This window comes from Saimiri boliviensis, chromosome 18 (genome assembly GCF_048565385.1).
Source record: "Saimiri boliviensis isolate mSaiBol1 chromosome 18, mSaiBol1.pri, whole genome shotgun sequence".
NCBI lineage: Eukaryota > Metazoa > Chordata > Mammalia > Primates > Cebidae > Saimiri > Saimiri boliviensis.
In genome coordinates this window covers 14846860-14868964 of record NC_133466.1, presented here as the reverse complement: position 1 = coordinate 14868964, position 22105 = coordinate 14846860, and the positions used below count along the sequence as shown (strand labels likewise).

The 22105-nt window shown below is 37.7% G+C and overlaps 1 protein-coding gene across 1 annotated transcript; it reads right to left on the bottom strand.

Moving 5' to 3' along the window:
- Positions 1 to 289: 289 nt before the first annotated feature.
- KRTAP27-1 (keratin associated protein 27-1) lies at positions 290 to 965 on the bottom strand. The gene has a single exon (XM_003927680.3). The coding sequence runs from the start codon at positions 938 to 940 to the stop codon at positions 320 to 322; it is 621 nt and encodes a 206-aa protein (XP_003927729.1). The 5' UTR covers positions 941 to 965; the 3' UTR covers positions 290 to 319.
- Positions 966 to 22105: the final 21140 nt, after the last annotated feature.

Here is a 22105-nt window from a genome sequence, read left to right as displayed (position 1 = left end):
GAGAAAACAACTGGTAGTCAAAGTGTGATATTTCCTTTAAGTATTCATGTTATTTCCTGGCTACAACTCATTGCTTTATTAAAATAGTATCCTAGCGTTCTAAAGTAGTTAGCATGCTTTCCAACCCCAGATTACCAGCAGGCATACCCCAAAGAACAACAACAACGAAAAAATCTTGTCTTTGGAGACAGTGGTAAAGACATGTTCATTTACTTACAAGCACACATACAAAATTTTGTATCTAAAGAAATACAAAATACCTAAGTATCTCAAAATTAAATTCATCCAAATGAGAATACCGCACCTCCTCCACAGATCTTCACTTACTAGGCAATGGAAAACCACCAGTAACACAGCAAGTAGGTTCAGAAGTGCTGGAAGAAGATTCCAGGAGTTGTGGCTCAGGTGCAACACTGACCAGAGGTCTACAGGAACTGGATTCAGGGTTCTGAGGCTGACATTGGTTAGATAGACATTCCAGAGTTTGGCAACTTTTAGACTCAGAAGTCTTGGGTAGGCAACACTTTCCCTCGAGGCTTGCAGGCTGGCGACTCGGGCCTACAGATCCCATCTGCTGAATGCTTCCTGATTGGCAGAGCTGAGAAACACAAGCCAATCCTGATGAAGAACTTTCTGATTGGGGTGCTGACCTTTCACAGGGCTTGGAATTGGAGTAAGTTGTTTGGACAACTCCGGGGAGGCAGGTACTTTGCGCACAGCTCTCTTCTGTGAGCAAGTCCTGTTCACAGTTAGTCATTTGGCAGCTGGTGGTTTCATTGCAGGTTTCTTGAAAGTTGTTCAGGAGCCAGGTTCTGCTATGGAAGCTGCTGGGCAAACAAAATCCATCTTCAAAACTTACAGGATTAGCACCATGTATGATGGCAGAGAGTGGTGGAGCATTGTGGAAGCTCCTGAGTGAATGGCAGTGGCTATGAGGCATATTGCTAAAATTCTTAAAGTTGGTCATAAGGACTCAACATACTGAGTTCAAAAATGAAATTCTCTGCTGGGGCGATTATATACTCAGAAACCTGGGTGTTGGCTTCTTCTCAAGACATCTTTGCAACTCGTTGCTTAAACTAATTTGAAGGATAACATCTCATTAGCACTTTGGTTATATATGAAGATTATGACTTATTAACAAAGATGTAAGTCCATTTTGAATCTTCAAAATGGCTTTTATGTTAGCTCTAAAGATAAATCATTCAAGGTGGGGTTGGTCAAATGAGAGTCTAAACCTGTTCACCCAAGCTAACACTTTTTTTTACCCACCATGACTCCGTACATTGGTAGGTGGACAACGAGAAATGCATGAGGCAGTGGCCAATTGAATGCCGATTAACATTTAGCTCTAGTTTTGAGAGCTGCCAATGTAGCAGAATGTGGTCATCTGATGTTCAAGACATTTTAAGTTAGAATTGGACCCAGTTGAGTCCAATCTCATTCCACTTAGATCTTGTTCTCTCCAGTGGACCAGAATGTGAGAGGACTCTGTGGTGACATTGCCTCTCACTGTTCACACACAGTACTGAAGGAGGCCATTGCCCTATAAACACTTGTCTTTTGCCTAGCATTTGTTTACCTCATCTCCTTAAAAGTCAAGTTTAAATGCTTCCTTTTCTGAAGTCTTTCCCCATCTTTCCACTGAGGAGTTATTACTTCCTTTTCTGAATTACTAATGGATTTAATTCCTTTTCTCTATACTTTGCAAAGTGGTGTGTTTGCTTGTGTTTGTGCTTCTCAAAAGTTGTTCATTTTCGTTTATGACAAATGTGCTTCAGATGTGTTTTTCATCTTACTCTATTCTGCTTTTTGTTTACTGACTGTAGACAGATGATCAGCTCCTATGTTCATTGCATTGGTGCATTGTACTTAGCGTAGTTTCATACTCATAGCACAGAACTGACCAGCACAATTTCTGTAACATATTCTATAATATACTTGGCTCAGCTAATGATACTAAAAGTATATTCTTATTGCAGTATCCTAGACTCCCTTTCAGAGCTCTGAAGAAGCCCTAGAACATTCAGCAATTCTCAGTAACTCTTATGGAAACACTTCCATGATACGTGAAAGACTGAGGATATTATATATTTAAAAGGGCACATTTGAATACATTCAGCTTTATAGGCTGCACACTCATCTTGTATACAATATCTTTGTAACACATGCAAGTCATTTATAATTTTGAATGACCACATTTATATGTCTAAAAATCTCACTGTGCCCTCCACATGAACCCTACAGCCACCCATTTGATTCTTACACATATTTGTATTTATTATTGCATGGAAGCTTCATTATAGCTTGTGACTTCATTGCTTAAAGATACCAAATTGAGTCTCATTGTTCTTAGAATAAGATCCTTTTCTTTTAACCTATCCTACAGCATTTTAAAAGACCTGTCCATGGCCTATTTCTTTTTCTTTTCTTTCTTTTTTCCTTTTATTTTCTGGAGTCTTGCTCTGTTGCCCAGGCTAGAGTGCAGTGGCGTGATCTCAGCTCACTGAAACCTCTGCCTCCCAGGTTCAAGCGATTCTCCTGCCACGGCCTCTCAAGTAGCTGTGATTACAGTCAGGTGCCACCACATTCGACTAATTTTTGTATATTTAGTAGAGACAGGATTTCACCGTGTTGGCCACACTTATCTCGAACTCCTGACCTCAGGTGATCCACCCGTCATGGCCTCCAAAAGTGCTGGGATTACAGGCGTGAGCCACTGTGCCTGACTGTGTTGGTATGTTTTTAACATGGAAATTGAAACCAGTTTTCAATGTCAACGCAGAGTCCTCTTACCAAATTGTGTAGGCATAGGCAGGACACCATATAGCCTGGAATTTGCAGAACCGTCTCCAGCCAGCAGCCTTCTTATTAATTTCACAATGCGCAGTCAGTTAGTGAGTACTTGTGCAGTCCCTTCAAATTTTATATGGTGATGTTAAGTCTGTCATTTGTGAATAAGGCCACTCCATGAGTTATTTTCTCTTTGGAATGAGGCAATAGCTAGTTCATTTTATTTAAGTGAGTGCCAAATTAATAAGTGTTTCAGTATATATATTTTTAATTCAATTAGTAAACACAGATTTTGGTTGTTGCTGGATTTATAGAGGGAGTTACCTATGGAATGATGTAGGCTAGAGCAACTGGTCACCTTGGAATTGTTTACATGTAGCCTACTAAAAACTGAGTATTAGCTTTGTAAGCAATTGAAAAATAATAATTATGTAGTTTATTTGCTGGCATTCTTGAGAACTAGATAGAACTGGTTACCTATTGCATACAGTCACTGGATACTCTTGCTTCTAAAGGGTTTAACAATTTCCTGGTCTCTCCTGGTCTTGAAATCATTCACCTGAAATGATTTCAGCTGCAGTGGCACCTCCTAACCACCAGAGGGTGGAATATCAACGTTTGGTATGAGGAAGCAATTAAATACAAGAATTCTAGAGTGAGAATGCCAGGATTTTAAACCAATATTTACAACCTCAAACTGTAACTTTGAACAGGTTCCATAAGTTTTCTATGTCATCGATTTATCATTTTAAAAATTAAAATAAATGAGATACTATACATGGTACCAGATCACCTGCCACGTGTTGAATGATAAGTAATAACAGCCATTATTACTGATCAGGTTAGAAATCTTCATGCAGACCAAGACATTTCTCATTATAACATCAATCTAGGATTGATATAAAATTATAAGTGAAAACAAGCACAGTTTATTTTTTGTATGTTTGTGATTATGTTGTTAATTTATAATTATGTGTTAATTTTCACAGTCCTTTAAAGTTTGAATTGTACTTATTCCCATTAATGATGGAATGTGTCTCCATCTCTCAAGAGCTCAGGATTTGGTAGTTTTAACAATGAATAATGTATATGTCCTTTATATTTGATCCCATGGCTATGCTAAACTTCTTAGTCACTTGTTTAGAAACATTAAAGCGAAAGAAAATAAAGTACCTAGTCACTCTCTTTCTTTGTTCTTTTAGAGGCAGGGTCTCACTCTGTAGCCCAGGTTGGAGTGCAGTGGTGTGATCACAAAATTTGCAACCTTGAGCTCCTGGATTCAAACTATCTTCCTACCTTGATTTCCTGAATAGCGAGGACCACAGGCTCACACCAACACACCTGGCTATTTTAAATTCTTTTGTAGATACAGGGGTCTCCCTATGCTGCCCACGCTAGTTTTGAATCCCTGGCCTCAAGTGTTCCTCCTACCTTGGCCTCCCAAAATACCGGGATTACAGACATGAGCCACCATGCCTGGCCTAGTCACTCTCTTCATCCCAGTGGTCCCACAATTTATTTATCTCATCCTTGTCTTAGTTTGATCTCATCAAACAAACTTATACCAAATGCCCTAAGTTGATTTACATCCATTCCTCTTCTCCATTCAAGGAGTTTCATATAGAACCATGGCATAGCCATGGAGGAATATTAGACAAGGTGTGAAGAGATCTGGCTTTCAGCCTTGGCTCCATCAATTCACTGCAAAAATTTGGACCAGTCACTCTGCCTTTCTGGATATCTTTTAAGACAATGAGTTTAGATGAGAAGCTCTCTAAGGTCCTTTCCAGCTGTCACATCCTATAATTTTCTGTCAAAATCTTAATAACTTAGAATTAACATTACATGACATCTTGTCAAATCTGTCTATTAGATGAAATCTTCACTTGTATTTAAGACCATCTGATCTGTATTAAGATGACGTATGAAATTTTAACAAAACAGACCAAAGACTGAAGTCAGTAAATTATTAGTTCCCACAATGCTAGTCAATATTCACAACTGTAAAGTCAGTAATCTTATAGTATTAATCTCATAGTAATTCATCTTATAGTATTAATCTTATAGTATTTGAGAGCAGCTCTTGAGAATAAATAGAGTATATTTCTGCAGTCAAGTATACATTGGTCTACCCCAAAAGAGTTTTTTTTCTGAGGGAAATGTATAACTTTTTTAAACATACATTCTATGAAATAAATCAAGTACCATATAACTTTTCTCAGACACTGTAATGCATATAGAAAAGAAAATTTTAAGCTGTAGAATACTTCAAAATTCTTATGTAGAATATAGAAACGGTATTTTACCAGGTTCTTCTGTTTCTAATGAGAAATAGAAACTGATATTTTATAATATGATAAATCATAAGTGATATAATTTCTTCTCTGAGACTATCTCTCAATAATTTTGCTTCTCTGGGTAATTCTTGATCATTTACAATTCAGTTACACAAAATGTTAATTCAAATAGCCAAACAAAAAAACAAAAGAAGAAAAACATAAAAGTTGGAGGATTACACAGTGTCTATGCAGCTCTTAATAATAAGTAATTGGAGAAAAGAATGAACCATGCTGTTTTGACCATCTGAGCATTAGCATCCACGTATTCCAGCCCTTTGTACTGTTATATCTTGGACGCGAAAGTGTTATAGTTTATTGTAATAATTAAACACTTGTTTTTTCTTCTTTTCCCAGATGCAGTTGTTCTTGCCTTCCTCTGAGGTTATTAGCTTTGAGTGAAGTTATTTTTCTGTTTTTGTGTGATCTGGAAATGTGAATTTGTTTTTGAGTTGTCGCTCTTCTATAGGCACTGGAGTTGTGACAGTGTGTCATTAAGACATTGAGATTGTGCTAAATCAATTTTGATGATGATAATCAGAGGATTGATGACTAGTAGCTTATCTAAAAAGAGTTCCACTGGCAAAAATGAATACATGTTTGATATCATTGGCATATCCTGGGGACTGTCTCCCAGCTCAATTCCATTTATTTAGTTAAAATTTATTTATCTTTTATTGAGTACAGGCATACCACATTATTGTGCTTTTCTTTATTGCCCTTTGCAGATACTGCATGTTTTACAAATTAAAGATTTGTGGTAACATTGAGTCAAGCAAAATCATCAGCATCATTTCTCCAATAATGTGTGCTCATGTCACGTGTCTGTGTTACATTTTGTTAACTCCTGCAATAGTTCAGACTTTTTAACTATTATTACATCTGTTACGGTGATCTGTGATCAGTGATGTTTAATGTTACTACTGTAATTGTTCGGGGGCACCACGAATGGCACTCATATAATGAAACAGGAAGAGTTATTTTATCCCCCCTTGCGGGGTGTGTGATGGGGTTGTGACTCACTTCTATGGTGACCCGCTGCTCAGACCTCTGGGGAAACAAGCAGATGGGCAAGTTGTGGGACTGCAACCCCACAGCAGAGTCTAGGGGTGAATGTTTACAGCTGAAGCCCCAGTGGGTGTGTATTACAGAGTGCTCTTTCAGTTTAGCCATCTGTAGGCAGCTTGTGTTAGTCAGCTCATTTATACCCCCTGTCTTATCACAAAGACAGAGGGCTTTCTGTATCCCAGAGTTTCTTGCCTTGGTGTACCAGAAGAATCAGATCACACATGGGTTTGGAGAATGAGTGCAAGGTTTTATTGAGTGGAAGGAGCTCTCAGCATATGCGGGAGCCAGAAGACAGATGGAGTGGGAAGGTGTTCTTACTCTGGAACTGGGACTGCTCAGCAGCCGGGATCTCCTCCAACTGCCCTGGCCAAACTGGGCATTGTTCCGCTGGTAGATGGCCTGAAGGTCTGCCGACATCTGCTGGTGTCCTCTTACACCAGTACATTTCTCTGACATCCAGCCACTTGCGTCTTTGTCTGCTGGTCTGTTCATCTCCACGTCCAGCTCCTTGTGTGCACGCTCATTAGGGTCTCGGGGTTTTTACAGGCAGAGGGTGGGGTTGTGGCAGGCCGGGGTGGTCTTGAGTAATGCAACATATGGGCACAAAAATAGAAATGCCTATCCTCACCTAGGTCTGTGGGCACAGGCCCGGGGGTGGAGCCATAGCCAGGGACCCACCTTTCTCTACCCAGCACTTTCCCGCCCCATTCCCGTATCAACAAGACAACAAACTTAAGAAATAAAATGTGTGTGTGTTATAACTTCTCCACCTAATGGCATGCCCCTGTCTCTCTCGCTTTCCTCAGGCTTCCCTATTCCCTGAAACACAACAATATTGCAATTAGTTCAATCAATAACCCTAAAATGGCCTCTATGTTTTCAAGTGAAAGGAAGAGTCACATGCCTCTTATTTTAAATCAAAAGCTAAAAATGATTAAGCTTAGTGAGGAAGACAACTTTGAAAGCAGAAAGTCTGGCAGGGACTGGACTTCACACATGAAGTCTGGTAGCTGGTGGGCTCCCAGCAGGTCTCCTGACATGCCCAGCTGAGAGGTCCTGGGAGAGCAGAGGTCAGTGCTATAGACCAGGTTGCTGGGGTAGGAAGAGCCACAGGTGGAGCCTGGGTAGAGCAGGTAGCCCCCAGAGGAGTGGGAGGAGAAGTTTCCAGAGCAGCGGTTGTAGGACATGCTGACAGGAGATGTGAGTTCAGCTGAGTTGCACTGAGAAGATGCCCTGATGCCCCTGCCTGTGTCCAGTGATGTTTATACCCTCACACTGATGAGCATGATGCAGTATCTGAGACCTTCCCCATTCTTGTGTATGTGTTTTCTTCAAATGACTAAGTAACCTAGGTTATGATTATAACTCAACACATTCATTTGTCCTTAACAGCAGTTTTATCATTCTGGTTTATAGAAGCCCACTGGCTTTGCTCTCTCTCTCTGTCTCTGTCTCTCTCTTACTCTCCCTCTCTGTCTCTCTGTCTCTGTCTCTCTCTCTTTCTCACTCTGTCTCTGTCTGTCTCTCGGTCTGTCTTTCTCTGCAGAAATAAGGTGTGTTGCTTTCCAAAACATTGGTCATGGTACACATAGTATCTCCCACTCCTTTTATTGAGCTTGAGTGTGGGTATTCTGAGCATGAGGGTGCAAATTCTTACCAGCAATGTACTCCTAACAGTCATCAGTAACCACGCCCATTATTTACATGTTTTATTAAGCATTAACAATGTGCAATGACATTTAAAAGTGTGTTATGATTTAATCTTTGCAAAAATCTTATGAAATACAAATTGTCATAATCACTTTAGAAATGAGGCTATGGAGGCTTGATGAAGTTATATAACATTCAGGTAATAAGTCAAAAAAATCATGGACCCCATGCCATCCCACGTGTATCTGTCTTTAAGGCTAGCATGAACCACAATGCTGTACAGACAATTTGTGAAGCTTGTGATTTCTGCTCCCAGAATCACATGGACAATTGAGTATGCAGGTGAAAAATAATTCATGGTGTTAATATTTGCATTTCTTCTGATACGTCTACTTGAGGATTCTTACCTCTTTCATGAATTCCTCAAATATAGCCAACTGAGGGGAGAGGTTCTTAATTGATTTTTGTTATCTTTTCAGTATTCAGAGTTACTATGGAGATGTTTTCTTACAAATTATCTTCCATTTATTGTCTCATTCAGCTTATTCTCTTTAAGCAACTCATGTTTTATCCACCACGGAGCTGTTAGATTCTTTTTCAATGTGAGGCAGAACATTCTTTGGCAAACACAAAATTTCACTGGGAATAACTGCTAAAAACGGATATACCTTTAATGAGTTGACTATCAATAAAATACATTTGCAAAAACTTGAATTTTGATGGAGTGCTGGCCTTTCTCAACTCAGTTGGGAGTGAGAACTATGACACCTTGGAGAGTGATTCATTTCACTTTTTGTTGAGCTTTTCTTGTTCATCCTTCTAGAAAGACAAAGCAACATAAAATTTATCATCATAGTAAGTAGTTAAAATTACCACTGTAAAAAAATCAAAGGTATAAAGAAAAGTCTTGGAACTAGAAATGTCTTTTTTTCCCCACTTATTACCATATCCAACTTCTGCCTTAAAGCATCTTTTAGAAATTGAAAAGCAAAAAGCTATTTATGTAATTTGATCTTTTCAAACTGTTTCATAGATGATTGTTTTTTGTTATCTCCTGTAGTATTTGCTTATCTGGCAACAATGGAATAGTTTGTCCATTGTTTTGCTTACAAATTTCTACCAAATGTATTGCTCATATTACACCAAATCCCTTTGTGAAAGACTGTACTAAAGTGGAATCAGTTATGCCAAACTCTAACAAAATGGTGACAAGAGAGGCCACAAAAAAAAATCCTCATGCATACATGCTGTAACAAGACTTATCACAAGAACTTCTTCAAGATTGCAGTATTCCAGATAAATACCTTCCAGGACAGTTTCCTAGCAACAGCTGTCTTTACCAATAAACAAAAGTCAACTCCTGCAATGAGCTTTTGACCTGTGAATCTTGTCTCAAAGCAGCTTACCTGGACCGGACCTCTCTTTGTATTTAAAAACTTCTCCTGTGCCCTGACACTGTGGATGTGCCTATGATCAATCATCCATCACAGTATGCATGTTCCTAGATTGCACTTCTCTATTTCCAGTTGAAACTCATTTGTTCTGAAGAGCATGGATGAGTTTCTTTTTAGGTTGACACTTCTCATCCCTTAATGCCAAAATCAAACTCCTCATATCAGACAGGTGTTCATTTAAACTAGACTTTAGATATTCAGGAACAAAGTCTCACTACTTGATAGTCTAGTTTACATACACACACACACACACACACACACACACTCACACACACACACAGTGGAGGAATTGAAGGGATGTGTTTTGAAATGCCTCATGCAGGGTAAGTAATATTTCAGCTTCCAGGGCAATGACACATGTGAGAAGAACATGATACACAGAAGTTTTGTGGGGTCAGTGATGGTGCTTAGTCTTCTTTGACCTAATTCCTGGCACATCATGGGTGCTCATCAATTATTTATATCAAATAATTAACTTTTTTAAACTTTCACTCAAGATAAATGTATGCACGTGAAAATAATGTTTCTGCTTTTAAAGTTACCTCTAATTAAATTTGAAATGAATATTAAATATATCTTTATAATGAATATATCCCCAAGTTAATCATAGGTAAGCCAAGGTCTATTAAGCTAGAGAGCCACTTAGTAGATGGATGGAGGATGGAAATTATGGTTTGAGTGTGTGGGGGCATTTCCCAAACAATTTTTATACTCCTTGTATGTGAATGTGCACTTACCCTCTTCTCATTACACAGGCAGCAGGATCAGTTAAACCATAACTGCTAAAGGTGTTCAGTTAGCTTAGCCAGAAGTCTGTGTACAACTTTACATTGCAGTAATATCTTAATTATAGCCTCTTTCCATTTTTATTACAGACACAAATACCATACACACTATCCAGACATTTCTCTTAGCTCAGATTCTCCATCACAACCAGCTATATACCAATTTTCCTGAATCACTGTGGCATCAGTCTTTTAACTAGTTTTCCTCTATTCCTGTAGGCATATCGGTGTTATTTAGGGGATGTCCAGCAGTCTACCATAGCCACTAGTATTCTCAGATATTTTCTAATTTCTCAAACTCTACATAGTTTTTAAAAAGATAAAAGTAACTGCAATTTTTAAAAATTAAAAATGTACATATGTTACTTTTGGAACTTGGAATACTTTTATACAAATAGATATCACTATAATTTTTTCAAAAATTAAAATTCAACATATATGTGATTTAAGGCAATGCAATAGTTTCATTTGTTTATTGTGAAACAAGATCTCACTTCCATGGACCAGGCTGGAGTGCAGTGATGCACTCTTGACTAACTGCAGCCTGGAGTTCCTGAGCTAAAGAGACCCTTCCACCTCAATTCCCAAGTAGCTGGAACTGCAGGCATGCACCCCCAGGTCTGGCTATCTTTTTTTAAATTTTAGTAGAGATGTGTTCTCTCTAAGTTGTCCATTCTTGAGCTCAAATACCTGGGCTCCCCGCCTCAGCCTCCCAGAGTTCTAGGATTACAGGCATGAGCCACTGTGCCAGCTTAATCCAATAGTTTTAAATCTAAAGAGCCACATCTTTATTAAGTAAACTAGAAAACACCTCTCTAAGCATTTCAACACACTTAAATATATTCACTATGGATATATATATTTTTATATATGTATAAATATATCCATAAACTTTGAGAAAGGTAAACTATCATGGTCATATATATGTACTGAATTAGAAAATTTTGCCAAAATACTTTACATCACTTCATGTCACCTTTTTATAAAGCTGTTTGGATGGAAAGTGCTTTCATAGATTTCACACTAACGCTTCATAGCGCGTTTATGACATAGTTGAAGGAGCTATAATCATAGAATAATAATTTGTCATCTGAGGAAAGGATATCATGCAGTCAGAAAGATGTGAGCTTGGGATTGGAATGCAAGTCTTTGACTCTGAGTCCAATTCTTTCATTAGGCTGGTGCAAAAGTAATTGTGACTTTTGACATTAAAAGTAACTGCAGAAAATATAATTACTTTTGCACCTTACCAGATGCAAATACATGAACCTTAAGAATAACTGTATATTCTCTTCACTTTGTATTTCCATAAACATGGCTCTCCATCATGCATCTCGTATTTGTACATATGTCTTATTTGAAATTTTGGAGCCCTGTTACTTTGACTATATCAACATGTTCATTTCAAAAATCAAAATATCTTAAAAAATAAAAAATAAATAAAAATCAAAATATTTTACAAACTTCAGTGCTTGAAGTCATCCTCATTATACCACAAGCAGAATTGCCTTTGGGGATCTTCCTTAATTATTTTTCTTTCTCTTTCCAATTCCTTCATTCTCATTCATTCTAATGGCTCTTTCATTCTCAGCTTTATAACCATGCTCGATCTTCTTCAATTCAAAAAATTTAAGTAGCCGGGCACGGTGGCTCACGCCTATAATCCCAGCATTTTGGGAGGCCGAGGCGGGTGGATCACGAGGTCAGGAGATCGAGACCATCCTGATCAACATGGTGAAACTCCGTCTCTACTAAAAATACAAAAAATTAGCTGGGCATGGTGGTGCGTGCCTGTAATCCCAGCTACTCAGGAGGCTGAGGCAGGAGAATTGTCTGAACCCAGGAGGCAGAGGTTGCCGTGAGCTGAGATCGTGCCATTGCACTCCAGCCTGGGTAACAAGAGCGAAACTCCGTCTCAAAAAAAAAAAAAAAAAAAAAATTTAAGTAGTGCCACTTTCTCCATGATTACATAGTTCTTCTTATGTTATATCAGAATTATCTAAAGAGGCATGCCATAGGGCTAGGCGCAGTGGCTCAGGCCTGTAATCCTAGCACTTAGGGAGCCCGAGGCAGGCAAATCACAAGGTCAGGAGTTCAAGACCAGCCTGGCCAACACAGTGAAACCCCATCTCTACCAGAAATACAAAAACGTAGCTTGACATAGTGGCAGGCTTCTGTAATCCCAGGTACTCAGGAGACTGAGGCAGGAGAATCACTTGAACCTAAGGGTGGAGGTTGCAGTAAGCCAGGATCGCACTGCCCTCCAGCCTGGGCAATGGTAGGAGACTCCATCTCAAAAAGAGAAGAAGAAAAAAGAGGCATGCCATCAATTTGTCAGCTACTTCACTTTCTGTTTTCTTTTCAATAACTGATATGGTTAGGCTTTGTGTTTTCACCCAATTCTCATTTTGAATTGTAATCACAATAATCCCCATATGTCAAGGGAAAGACCAGGTGGAGGCTTATAAGGGGCTCTTCCCCTTTCACTCAGCACTTCTCCTTTCTGTAATCTTGTGAAGAAGCTGTCTCGCTTCTCCTTTGCCTTCCGCCATGATTGTAAGTGTACTGAGGTCTCCCTAGCCATGCTGAACTGTGAGTCAATTAAACCTCTTTCCTTTCTAAATTACCCAGTCTCAAGCAGTTCTTTACAGCAGTATGAAAACGGACTACTGCTACAATTACCATCTTATTTCTGTCTGGTTTAAAACTCTTCTGGAATTGCTCTGATATGGCCAATGCTGCCAAACGTGATGTACATTTTTAGGATGATCTCTGTGAATATTTAACCATATTCACTACAGGTGACTATGTCCTTAATCTTAAATCATATTCATCTGTGTACTTCCATGATATTACTGTTCTAGTCTTCTATCTAACATTCACCTACTTCTTTGTTAATGTTAGTTGGATTTCTTTCATAGTATTTCTTAAGACTTGGTGCTGATCTCTGGACACATTCTCTCTATAGAGGAGACACCTCCCTTCCATGACTTCAAACATTACCCATATTCTGTGACATTCAAATATTCAAATTATCTTTCTGGTCTGTGTCCTTTTTCATTTTTAATTCTGGACTTAAATATCCAAGTACTTCCTGCCATCCACTTAGAAGTTTCATAGTGGTGTTAAGGTTTTATATGTATGACACTGAACTTCTGCTCTTCTCTAGTGGGGCAGAAAGATTTTTTCTAACCTATTAGTATACAGCATTTTTCACCCATCTAGTTGTTTACTTCAGACAATTTGGAATCCTCCTAACATATGCAGTCTACCCTGAACATTGCCCATGTCCTTTCCCAAATTTATCTTACATCTATCCAGTCCTCTTCCTGCTTTCTGTGTAGTCCAGGATTTCTCACTCTTGGTACCACAGGCATTTAGGGCCGGATAGGTTTTTTTTGTTGTGGGGAGATATCCTGTGCATTGTAAGATAGCTGGCAGTATTCTTGACCTCTACCCACTAGATGCCAGTAGCACACCTCCCTCTTAAAATTACAATTAAGAATGTCTCTGAAAATTGCCCGGGGGAGAGAGCAAAGTCAGCTCTAGAGGAAAAGCATTATCCTAGTCCAAGGTAGCCTCCTTTCTTGGTGGAGCAACTGAAAAGGATATTAATATTGTCTGCCTCTTTAAAAAAAAATTGTCTCTTCCATTCTTTCCTTTACACTCCAAATTGACCTTTCTTTCTTATTTCTTTCTTTCTTTCTTTTTTCTTTCTTTTCTTTCTTCTGTCTTTCTCTTTCTATTTCTTTTTCTTTCTCTTTCTTTCTTCCTTTCTCTTTCTCTCCTTCTTTCTTTCTCTTTCTTTCTTTCTCTCCTTCCTTCTCCCTCCCTTCTCCTCTTCTCCCTCCCCTCCCCTTCCCTCCCCTCCCCTCCCCTTCCCTCCCTTCCCCTCTCCTCTCCTCTCCTTTCCTCTCTTCTTCTCTCCTTTCCTTTCCATTCTGTTTTCCTGCCTTATCTGAAAAAAAAAATATGGTCATATCACTCTCCTAATCACAACTTCCTGATTGATTTCCCATACATTGAGGATGAAACAAATCCTCTATATCATCTATAAAGCTGTGTCATTGAGTCCCTGCTCATGTCTCTGACTTCATCTTTGTACAGTGTTCTCTCTCTTTCTCACAAACACACTGGTCTTTGTTCCACACTAAAGTATCTCAAGCTTTTTCATACTTCAGGGACAAAGCAGACATACTCTCTGCCTTGAATGCTTTTTCTTCATCTGGATGAAAATAATTAAGTCTTTTCTCACCCCAAATCATTATATCTCAAGATAAAATAGGGTTCTCCTGTTGTGATTTTTAAATTATCTCTATATTAATTCTAACATTTAAAAAAATTATTCATTTCTTTGTCCTCTAGACTAGAGCAGTGTTACTCAAACAAACCAGTCCCTGACAGTTCACCAATTGGCCATAAGTTAAGTGTGTATATCAGTATGCACATGAATGCATGGCAATCTTCCTTAAGAAGTCTTGCATGATTATAAATTTCGGCTTAGGGAAATTATATGCTTGGTAACATATATACTTTACCCTTTACCCTGATCTATAAGCCACTCTTTGAAAGACACATCTCTGAATCATAATCTCTAAAGTGGAGTTGGGGGGCAAATACTAACTGTGTTCTTTCTTATTTGACATTAAAGCTCAAGAGCAGTCAAAATTAATAGTTGTTGTTGTTCAATAGTTAATGGTAAACTAGACAATTACCGGTTATATCATTGGTGAATATCTCCTACCTGTCCTGTTCCTAGACCTTTAAACTCCTCTTGGATGTTTTACAACAGTAAACTTAGAGAAGTCTCAACTGTCTTCTTAATCAGAACCACCTGGCCCACACTTGCTTCTATTCCTTTGGACCCTGTCTTGGTTATAATATACCGTCTATTGTCTGGAAACAAGATCCCTGGGAGGTATCTTTGACCTTCTCTTCCTTACTTCCCACCCCAGTCTTGGGTCAGCATGCTTTGCTATTTTAGTCTTCAAACATGTTAGAGTTTTTGGTTTCTCTACAGCTTTGCTAGCTTGCTCTAACTTAGCTCTTCTGCCTCTGCTACTGCAGGTGGTCTTGAGTGTGCCCTGAGCCTTTGGTGATACCTGTCTAAACCTTATTTCCTATGCATTTTTCAGATTTTTTTTTTCTAAAAGTCCATGTTAACCTTTGCAAACTCAAATTCATTTTCCTAAGTACAATATTCAAGTCATCCTATGATGTGACCCCTAATTATTTCATGCCTAGAATAATCATACACACATTTTACCTAAAAAGTATGCCAAATTGCTTCAGCTAAGCTAAAGTCAAGGTATAGAAGGAGATAGGCCAAGGGACTCTGTTTCAAGAAGCTCAGCATTAGCAAAGGGATGCAGAAGAGAAGAGGTAAAAGATGAGGGTGGAGACAGATGGACAGGACCCAGATTGTAATTCACTCTGTAAGCTGTGGTGGGGATTTGGATATTCTTCTATGGTCCAAAAAACTCTGAAAACCAAAAACTTTTTAAAGAACCAACTTGTTGGTAAAAGATGATATTTAGATGGAATCTCATGACTCAAACTAATGAAAATTATACATCTTCATTTTTTCCCTGTTTCATATGGGTATCTTTATGTTGTGCTTCAGAAATAAATTATTTTTTATTATGGGGTGTTGTCTTAGATTCTACTTAGGGTATTCTATAATGTACAGTTTATCCACTCTACTGTCTTGCTAAGATGCAGAAATCTCTGGATTCTAACACTCATCTTACCCCATTGCTCCATAAGACAAAGTGAATATACAACAAAAATGAAACATTGACAGATAAATAAATATATAGATAACTAGATCAAATTTGACTCCTAGAAAATGACTCTGGCTACAGAACAAACAGTGGATTGGAAGGTAGTTTAAGGGTAAGAGTGGGCCCTGGGGTTCAAACCTGTGAAATACGATCTGATAGACTATATTCTTAACTACAATGCTCAACTGCCTCACATAAGAATACTTCTTAAAGTCATAAAAATATGTAGAATGAACTGAGAAGGGGGCCTAGAATGGTAGCCTGAGAAAACTTTACATTTAAGGATTGGCAAAGAAAGGGGAACCCACAAAAGACTGAGGAGGTACCAAAATTGAATTAAATGTGTTATAAATAAGGTGATGAAAAGTATCCAACATTGGCAGGAGGTCAAGTTAGATGTGTAAACTTAACCCTGGATTGTTAGCAACTCACTATTCACTATTAGCAGAGATCCTGTGTGTGTGTGTGTGTGTGTGTGTGTGTGTGTGTGTATTCTTAAACTTGGAAATGGTCACAATTTCAACAGTGCCTAGTATATACGAAATACAAAATAAGCAATTGTTAAACTGAGCCATCCAGTCCAATTTTTTAAATATAATAATGTGAAATTTGAAAGCTAGAAAGATTCATTTCAAGTCAATTCAGCAAGCACACAGTGAAGTGTAGGCATGTGAGAGGTGAGGACAGGGAAGTAAGAGATAGCCATATCCCTGAAGGAGGAATGTCTTAATCTGTCTCTGGAAAATGAGTGGAAATATGTTAACAGAAGATAAGTGACTTTAGAGAAAGTGTGTCATAGTCTATTAAATGCAATCACTTTTGCTGTTCTCTCGGACCCTGAAGCTACTATACAAAGCTAAACAGAGTCTTCAGTCCTTTGCATTTACATATTCTGAATTATTTTGAATCTTGTTAGTGTTTTATGTAGAAAAATAGTAATTTTTGGATTATAAATTATTGTAGACCATAAGATTTTTTCCCTGCTTGTAGAAAGTATGCTGTCCTTGTTCTGACTTTACACATTGCTTCTTACAAAATCAACAGCCAACTTATCCAAAAAGTAATTCGTCATAGCAAAAGCTATGCAACCCCAGTAAGCCAATAACCAAAAAATATTCAAGGAAAAACTGTTTATACTTGAATTCCTTAAAAGATTACTTTATTAATTAATAACATTTCTGTCACATTGTATACTGGCAAGAGCACATGAAATGACCCCCTAATTTCTATTATATATAACTTCTATTTTCGGACATTTGCATTTTTAATGTAGTTTCTCAATGCTGATCATTTTTTGATTGTGAGATGAATATGAGGGAAAGCAGCATTTCCTAGAGGTGTACGAAGTGGCGTTAAACTGATTTGTAGAAGTCATGCCTGTACATTGGTCTACAGTATGTTGACAGGCTTTTCCTAGTAGAGAAGTAGTTTGGATGGCAAGAAGCTGGGACTGTAATTCAAGTTTTGGGTACTACTGGATCTATAACTTAGAGTTTGAATCCACCAAATTCATAGTCTAAAAATGACCCTGTGGTATAAAGCATGATATATGGCTGCTAGGGGTCTTACAGTAGCTTGTCTGAGAGTCGTTACAGAGATCCATCTTGGTGGATGCTAGAAAAGCAGAAGTCAGTGGGGTGGACCAAGAAGCTGGGGTAAGAAGAGACAGGATTAGACTAAGTAGACCAGTAGTTCCCCAAGTGAGCAGGAAGAGAAGTTTCCTGTGCAGCAGCTTAATGTGTGACTGGTGTATCTGATCCATGTATTAGTGTCAAAGGGCATCTAAATGTCACCTTATTGCCTAGAGACATATGTGCTGTGATCCTGTGGGTGTGATGTTTTAGATATCCACCTTTATTATTCTTCTGCCCTACAATTTCTAAAAGAACCTCTTCTTAGTGTGTTGTCCAATTTCAGCTGAATAGATTAATACCATTATAAATATGGATACCCATATTTTATAACCAAAAGCCAGTTTACTCTGGGTCTTGGACTTCAGATGATTGTTGCATAGTCAAAGCAATTGACTGATCATTGCTAGCTTCATTTTTGACTGAGAGGATCACTTAGAGTCTTAGAGGGTGCTGAGATATAGCTCTTTTTTCCCTCTCTGCTTACAGTATTATATTTTATTGTGATTCTTTTCTCAGTCATTCCTGATATGGTTTGCCATATTACAAAGCACTTGCTTACGTGTACTCACAACTAATGTATGTAATATAAATGGTGCATAAAAGACAAAGATATCATTGTATGATCACCATACTGTATAAAAATTGAATACATTTTATTAAAAAATAATCCTACTTGGCTCTCTTTATCAGCTGGATGGGTACAGAATGCCTTATATAAGTGTAGGCAAATTATATTAGCTAAGAAGATGGAAATGTCAGGCCAAATACTTTAAAAAAGTAATATTGGCTGGAGGTGGGTTGCTCAGGCCTATAATCCCAGCACTTTTTGAGAGGCCGAGAGGGACCCGCCTGGGCAACATGGTGAAAACCCGGCTCTACTAAAATACAAAAAATTAGCCGGGTGTGACGGTGGGAGCCTGTAATCCCAGCTACTCGGGAGGGTGAGTCAGGAGACTCGCTTGAACCCAGAGGCGGAGGTTGTGGTGAGCCGAGATCGCGCCACTGTACTCCAGCCTGGGTGACAGAGCGAGACTCCGTCTAAAAAAAAGAAATTAAAAAAAAAGTCCAGGCCTGGTGGTAGCTCAGGCCTCTAATCTCAGCATTTTAGGAGGCCCACGTGGACGGATCACGAGGTTAGGAGACCGGGACCATCGTGGTCAACGTGGTGAAACCCCCTCATTACTAAAAATACAAAAATTAGCCGGTCGTGGTGTGCACCGGTAATCCCAGCTACTCAGGAGGCTGAGGCAGGAGAATCGCTTGAACCCGGGAGGCGGAGGTTGCAGCGAGCCGAGATTGTACCACTGCACTCCAGCCTGGCGACAGAGCGAGACAATGTCTCAAAAAAAAATTACAGTGTGGAACCTTTTAATGGCTCCTTAGGGATTGTGTTTATAAGCAGTAAAGCAAATGCGAAATCATTTTCTTCAAGCACATTGAAAATTGCAGAACAAATGAAAAAGTTCCAAAGTAATGTTGTAGATAGTCACATTTCCTCTTTATGTGAGAGGGAGCATTACATCTACAGATGAGCCTAGGTATAGCAATGCGATGACCTGGAGAAGAACAGACATTGGTGAGGACAAGAAATTAATGGCAAATAAATGGGTCTAATCAGAAGGATCATAGAATAAAATAAAATTTAAAAATTGGATACATAAAAAGCATTTAAGGGAATGGTGACTCAGGTTACATACAGGATAAAATCATAAAGAAAATAGAGTAAAACACATTTATCTACATATGTATGATGTTTAGGAGAAAGTGAGTTACACTGTTGTGTACTCTAGTGGATATTTTAAATGTTTAGAAATTGACATATATACCGCCTAAATGTTTAGAAGCTTCTAAACATTTAAAATGTGCCAAACAACTAATGCATGTTGTTAAATGCTAAACACATTTTAAAGGTTTGAAATGTGCTAAACATTTATAATTTCTAAACGTTTAAAACATTTTTAGCAAAAAAAAAAAAGTTTAGAAATGCGTTTAGGATAAATATTTCATTTTAGGGTGCATAAAAGAATATGTGTATGGCTCACTCAAAGCATCCACGTGCATTTCGTTTTTGGTAGTAAGTTGCACATATTTATAGTCTAATAACAGTTAACATTTATGGAGTGATTTCTATACTCAAGAAATTCTTCCTGTTTCTTCACATATCCCATCATTAGCCTCTCGTTGTAACACCATGATAAAATTGCCATTCATTACCTCTCTTTTACGTTTAAGGAAATTGAATTTTTAAGAGGTTCTATAGTATTTACAAGGCAAATATCTGGTGTTGGAGTTGGAAATTCATATATATATATATGTATATGAATTTATGTATATATGAAACATCAAATATTTGTGTATATTTATATAAACACTGTACATAGACTCAAAGTGAGACTAGGTCTATCTGTCTCTCTGCAGATATATATATATGTGTGTGTTTATATACATATATATGGTGTATATATATGGTTTATGTGTAAGTATATTATGTATATGTGTACATATATATGTATATGGTATATGTATATACATATACATAAACACCACATGTATGTATGTATACATATATACATACACACACACACATATATATATATATATATATGTATGATATTTCTTCAAGATTCACATGCTTTGACAATTTAAATGGGTTTACTCTCACAGCAGGCAGAGTAATGTGCAGGTAAAAAGAATACATAATGAACTAAGTGCTTAAATCTTCTAAGGAATGTTTCTAAAACACAAAAACTGAGAAGACCCTGGAAGTGTAGAAACCAAAGTGGGGACCCTGAGCATGACATTTAGATGATCAAGAACTCCTGTTATCTGGAGGACAACATGGAAGACCACTCAAAACTTGGGATATCAGTTGGTTACTAGATCTAGCAGCCCTGACTCCTCTGTCTTTTAAAGCAGCTTGATCCTTACAAACTCTTTACCTTCCACTAGAACTATTCTAGCTCTTCTTTCATTTTAGGGAGATAGTTATTGTTAGTAATCAAGTTATGACTTATCAAAGACATCTAGCCACTTAGCAATCACACGCCTATGATCAGGCAGGACTCCTTTGGACAGTATCAATTCTACATGATTTCAGCAATTTAAGGGCAATGTGCCTTCATTTGCTATTTATATTGGAAAGACTTTAAAGTTCAACAGGCAAACATGATAACTTATGGTATCCATTCATTTTGAGTTTCAAGAACATTAACAAGCTACACCTTGTTTAGGCATTTCCAACAGATTCATGGTAGATGTTCACTATTCGGGTAATGGATACACTGCAAGCTCAAACTTCACCACTACGCAAAATATGCATGTAAGAAACTTGCATGTGTACCATCTAAAACTATATAAATTTTTAAAAAATCGTGGTGTAGTAATGATTATCTGTTACCATCAAGAATAGAATGTGTTAGTTACAATGATAGTCTAATGGATGCCTGGTGGCATTCTGTTATATTGTCGGCTTTTTTCTTTTTTAGTGGCTATCATTATATGCTGCAGTAATTAACAGGGGTTTGCCCAGAACCCTATTTCAACAGATACACTACTACTTTAAAAAGAGTTTATGCATTTATTTATTTTTCTACCTGTTTTATTCAAACTCAACAAAACAAATCAGTTAAAATTTAGAAAAGCAAATATGTTAATTTAGTTACATTAAACTTTGTCACACAAGATTTATTTTTAGCCATAGTTGAAATAGCAATGATTTATTTGCTTATGCTTGAAATAGCCATGCCCTATGAGAATTTCAGTAATGCCGATCAAAGTCTTTTCTATGCTCCTCCTATTTGCTTAAAGGAGACTATTATGTGAACACTGACAAGTGTATAACAATCATATGTTGAAGGGAATGTGCTCAGAGGAACAAAGATGTGCTCAAAGGACAAAGATATCTGAGGCACATTATCTTGAAGAAATTCAAAATCTAAAAGTTCACATTCTATATAGTTATCATATATATTTCTTATAATAGATGTATTACTTACCTAACATTTTTACTTCTCAGATAAAAATACAGAGATATATTAAATAATATATTAAAATATTTTAACAAAAAGCTGTAAATCCAAAAGGTAAGACTAGTTCTGTCTGTCTGCAGATATTTCAATATCCAACCCTACTTTCTGTGTTTGTTAGCCATGATATAAAGTTAACAAACGCTGAGGACCAAATGCATGACACAGGTGTGGTGATTTTATCATTAAGCTCCTTAGTACTTAAAACTTCTCAGAAGAAAAATAAAAGTGGTGAGAAAGAATAGATTATCCCAGACAGAGTATGAATGCAATTGACAGAAAGTAGGGAGTAGAAAAACAAAAGGCAGGTCATTTTAGAATCCACAACCATATTCTATTCTTGTCTAGAATTTTAAAATGAAAACCTTGCTGAGTAGAATTCTATCTTGTGGCTTCAGTAAATGTAGGCTTCTGTACAAAACATTACTCTCCGTGTGTTCACAATTGATTAAAATAACATTTCTGCATCATTTTCCCAGAATGAAGTTTGCAGCTCCCAAGGATATACTAAATGTGGTGGACTGTTTTTCCTATTCTCTCTAGTGTAATAACAGACCATGGTAAATTACCCTAAGAT

Coding starts and splice junctions, on each gene's coding strand:
- KRTAP27-1 (XM_003927680.3), bottom strand. CDS start 940: ATGCCTCATAGCCACTGCCATTCACTCAGGAGCTTCCACAATGCTCCA.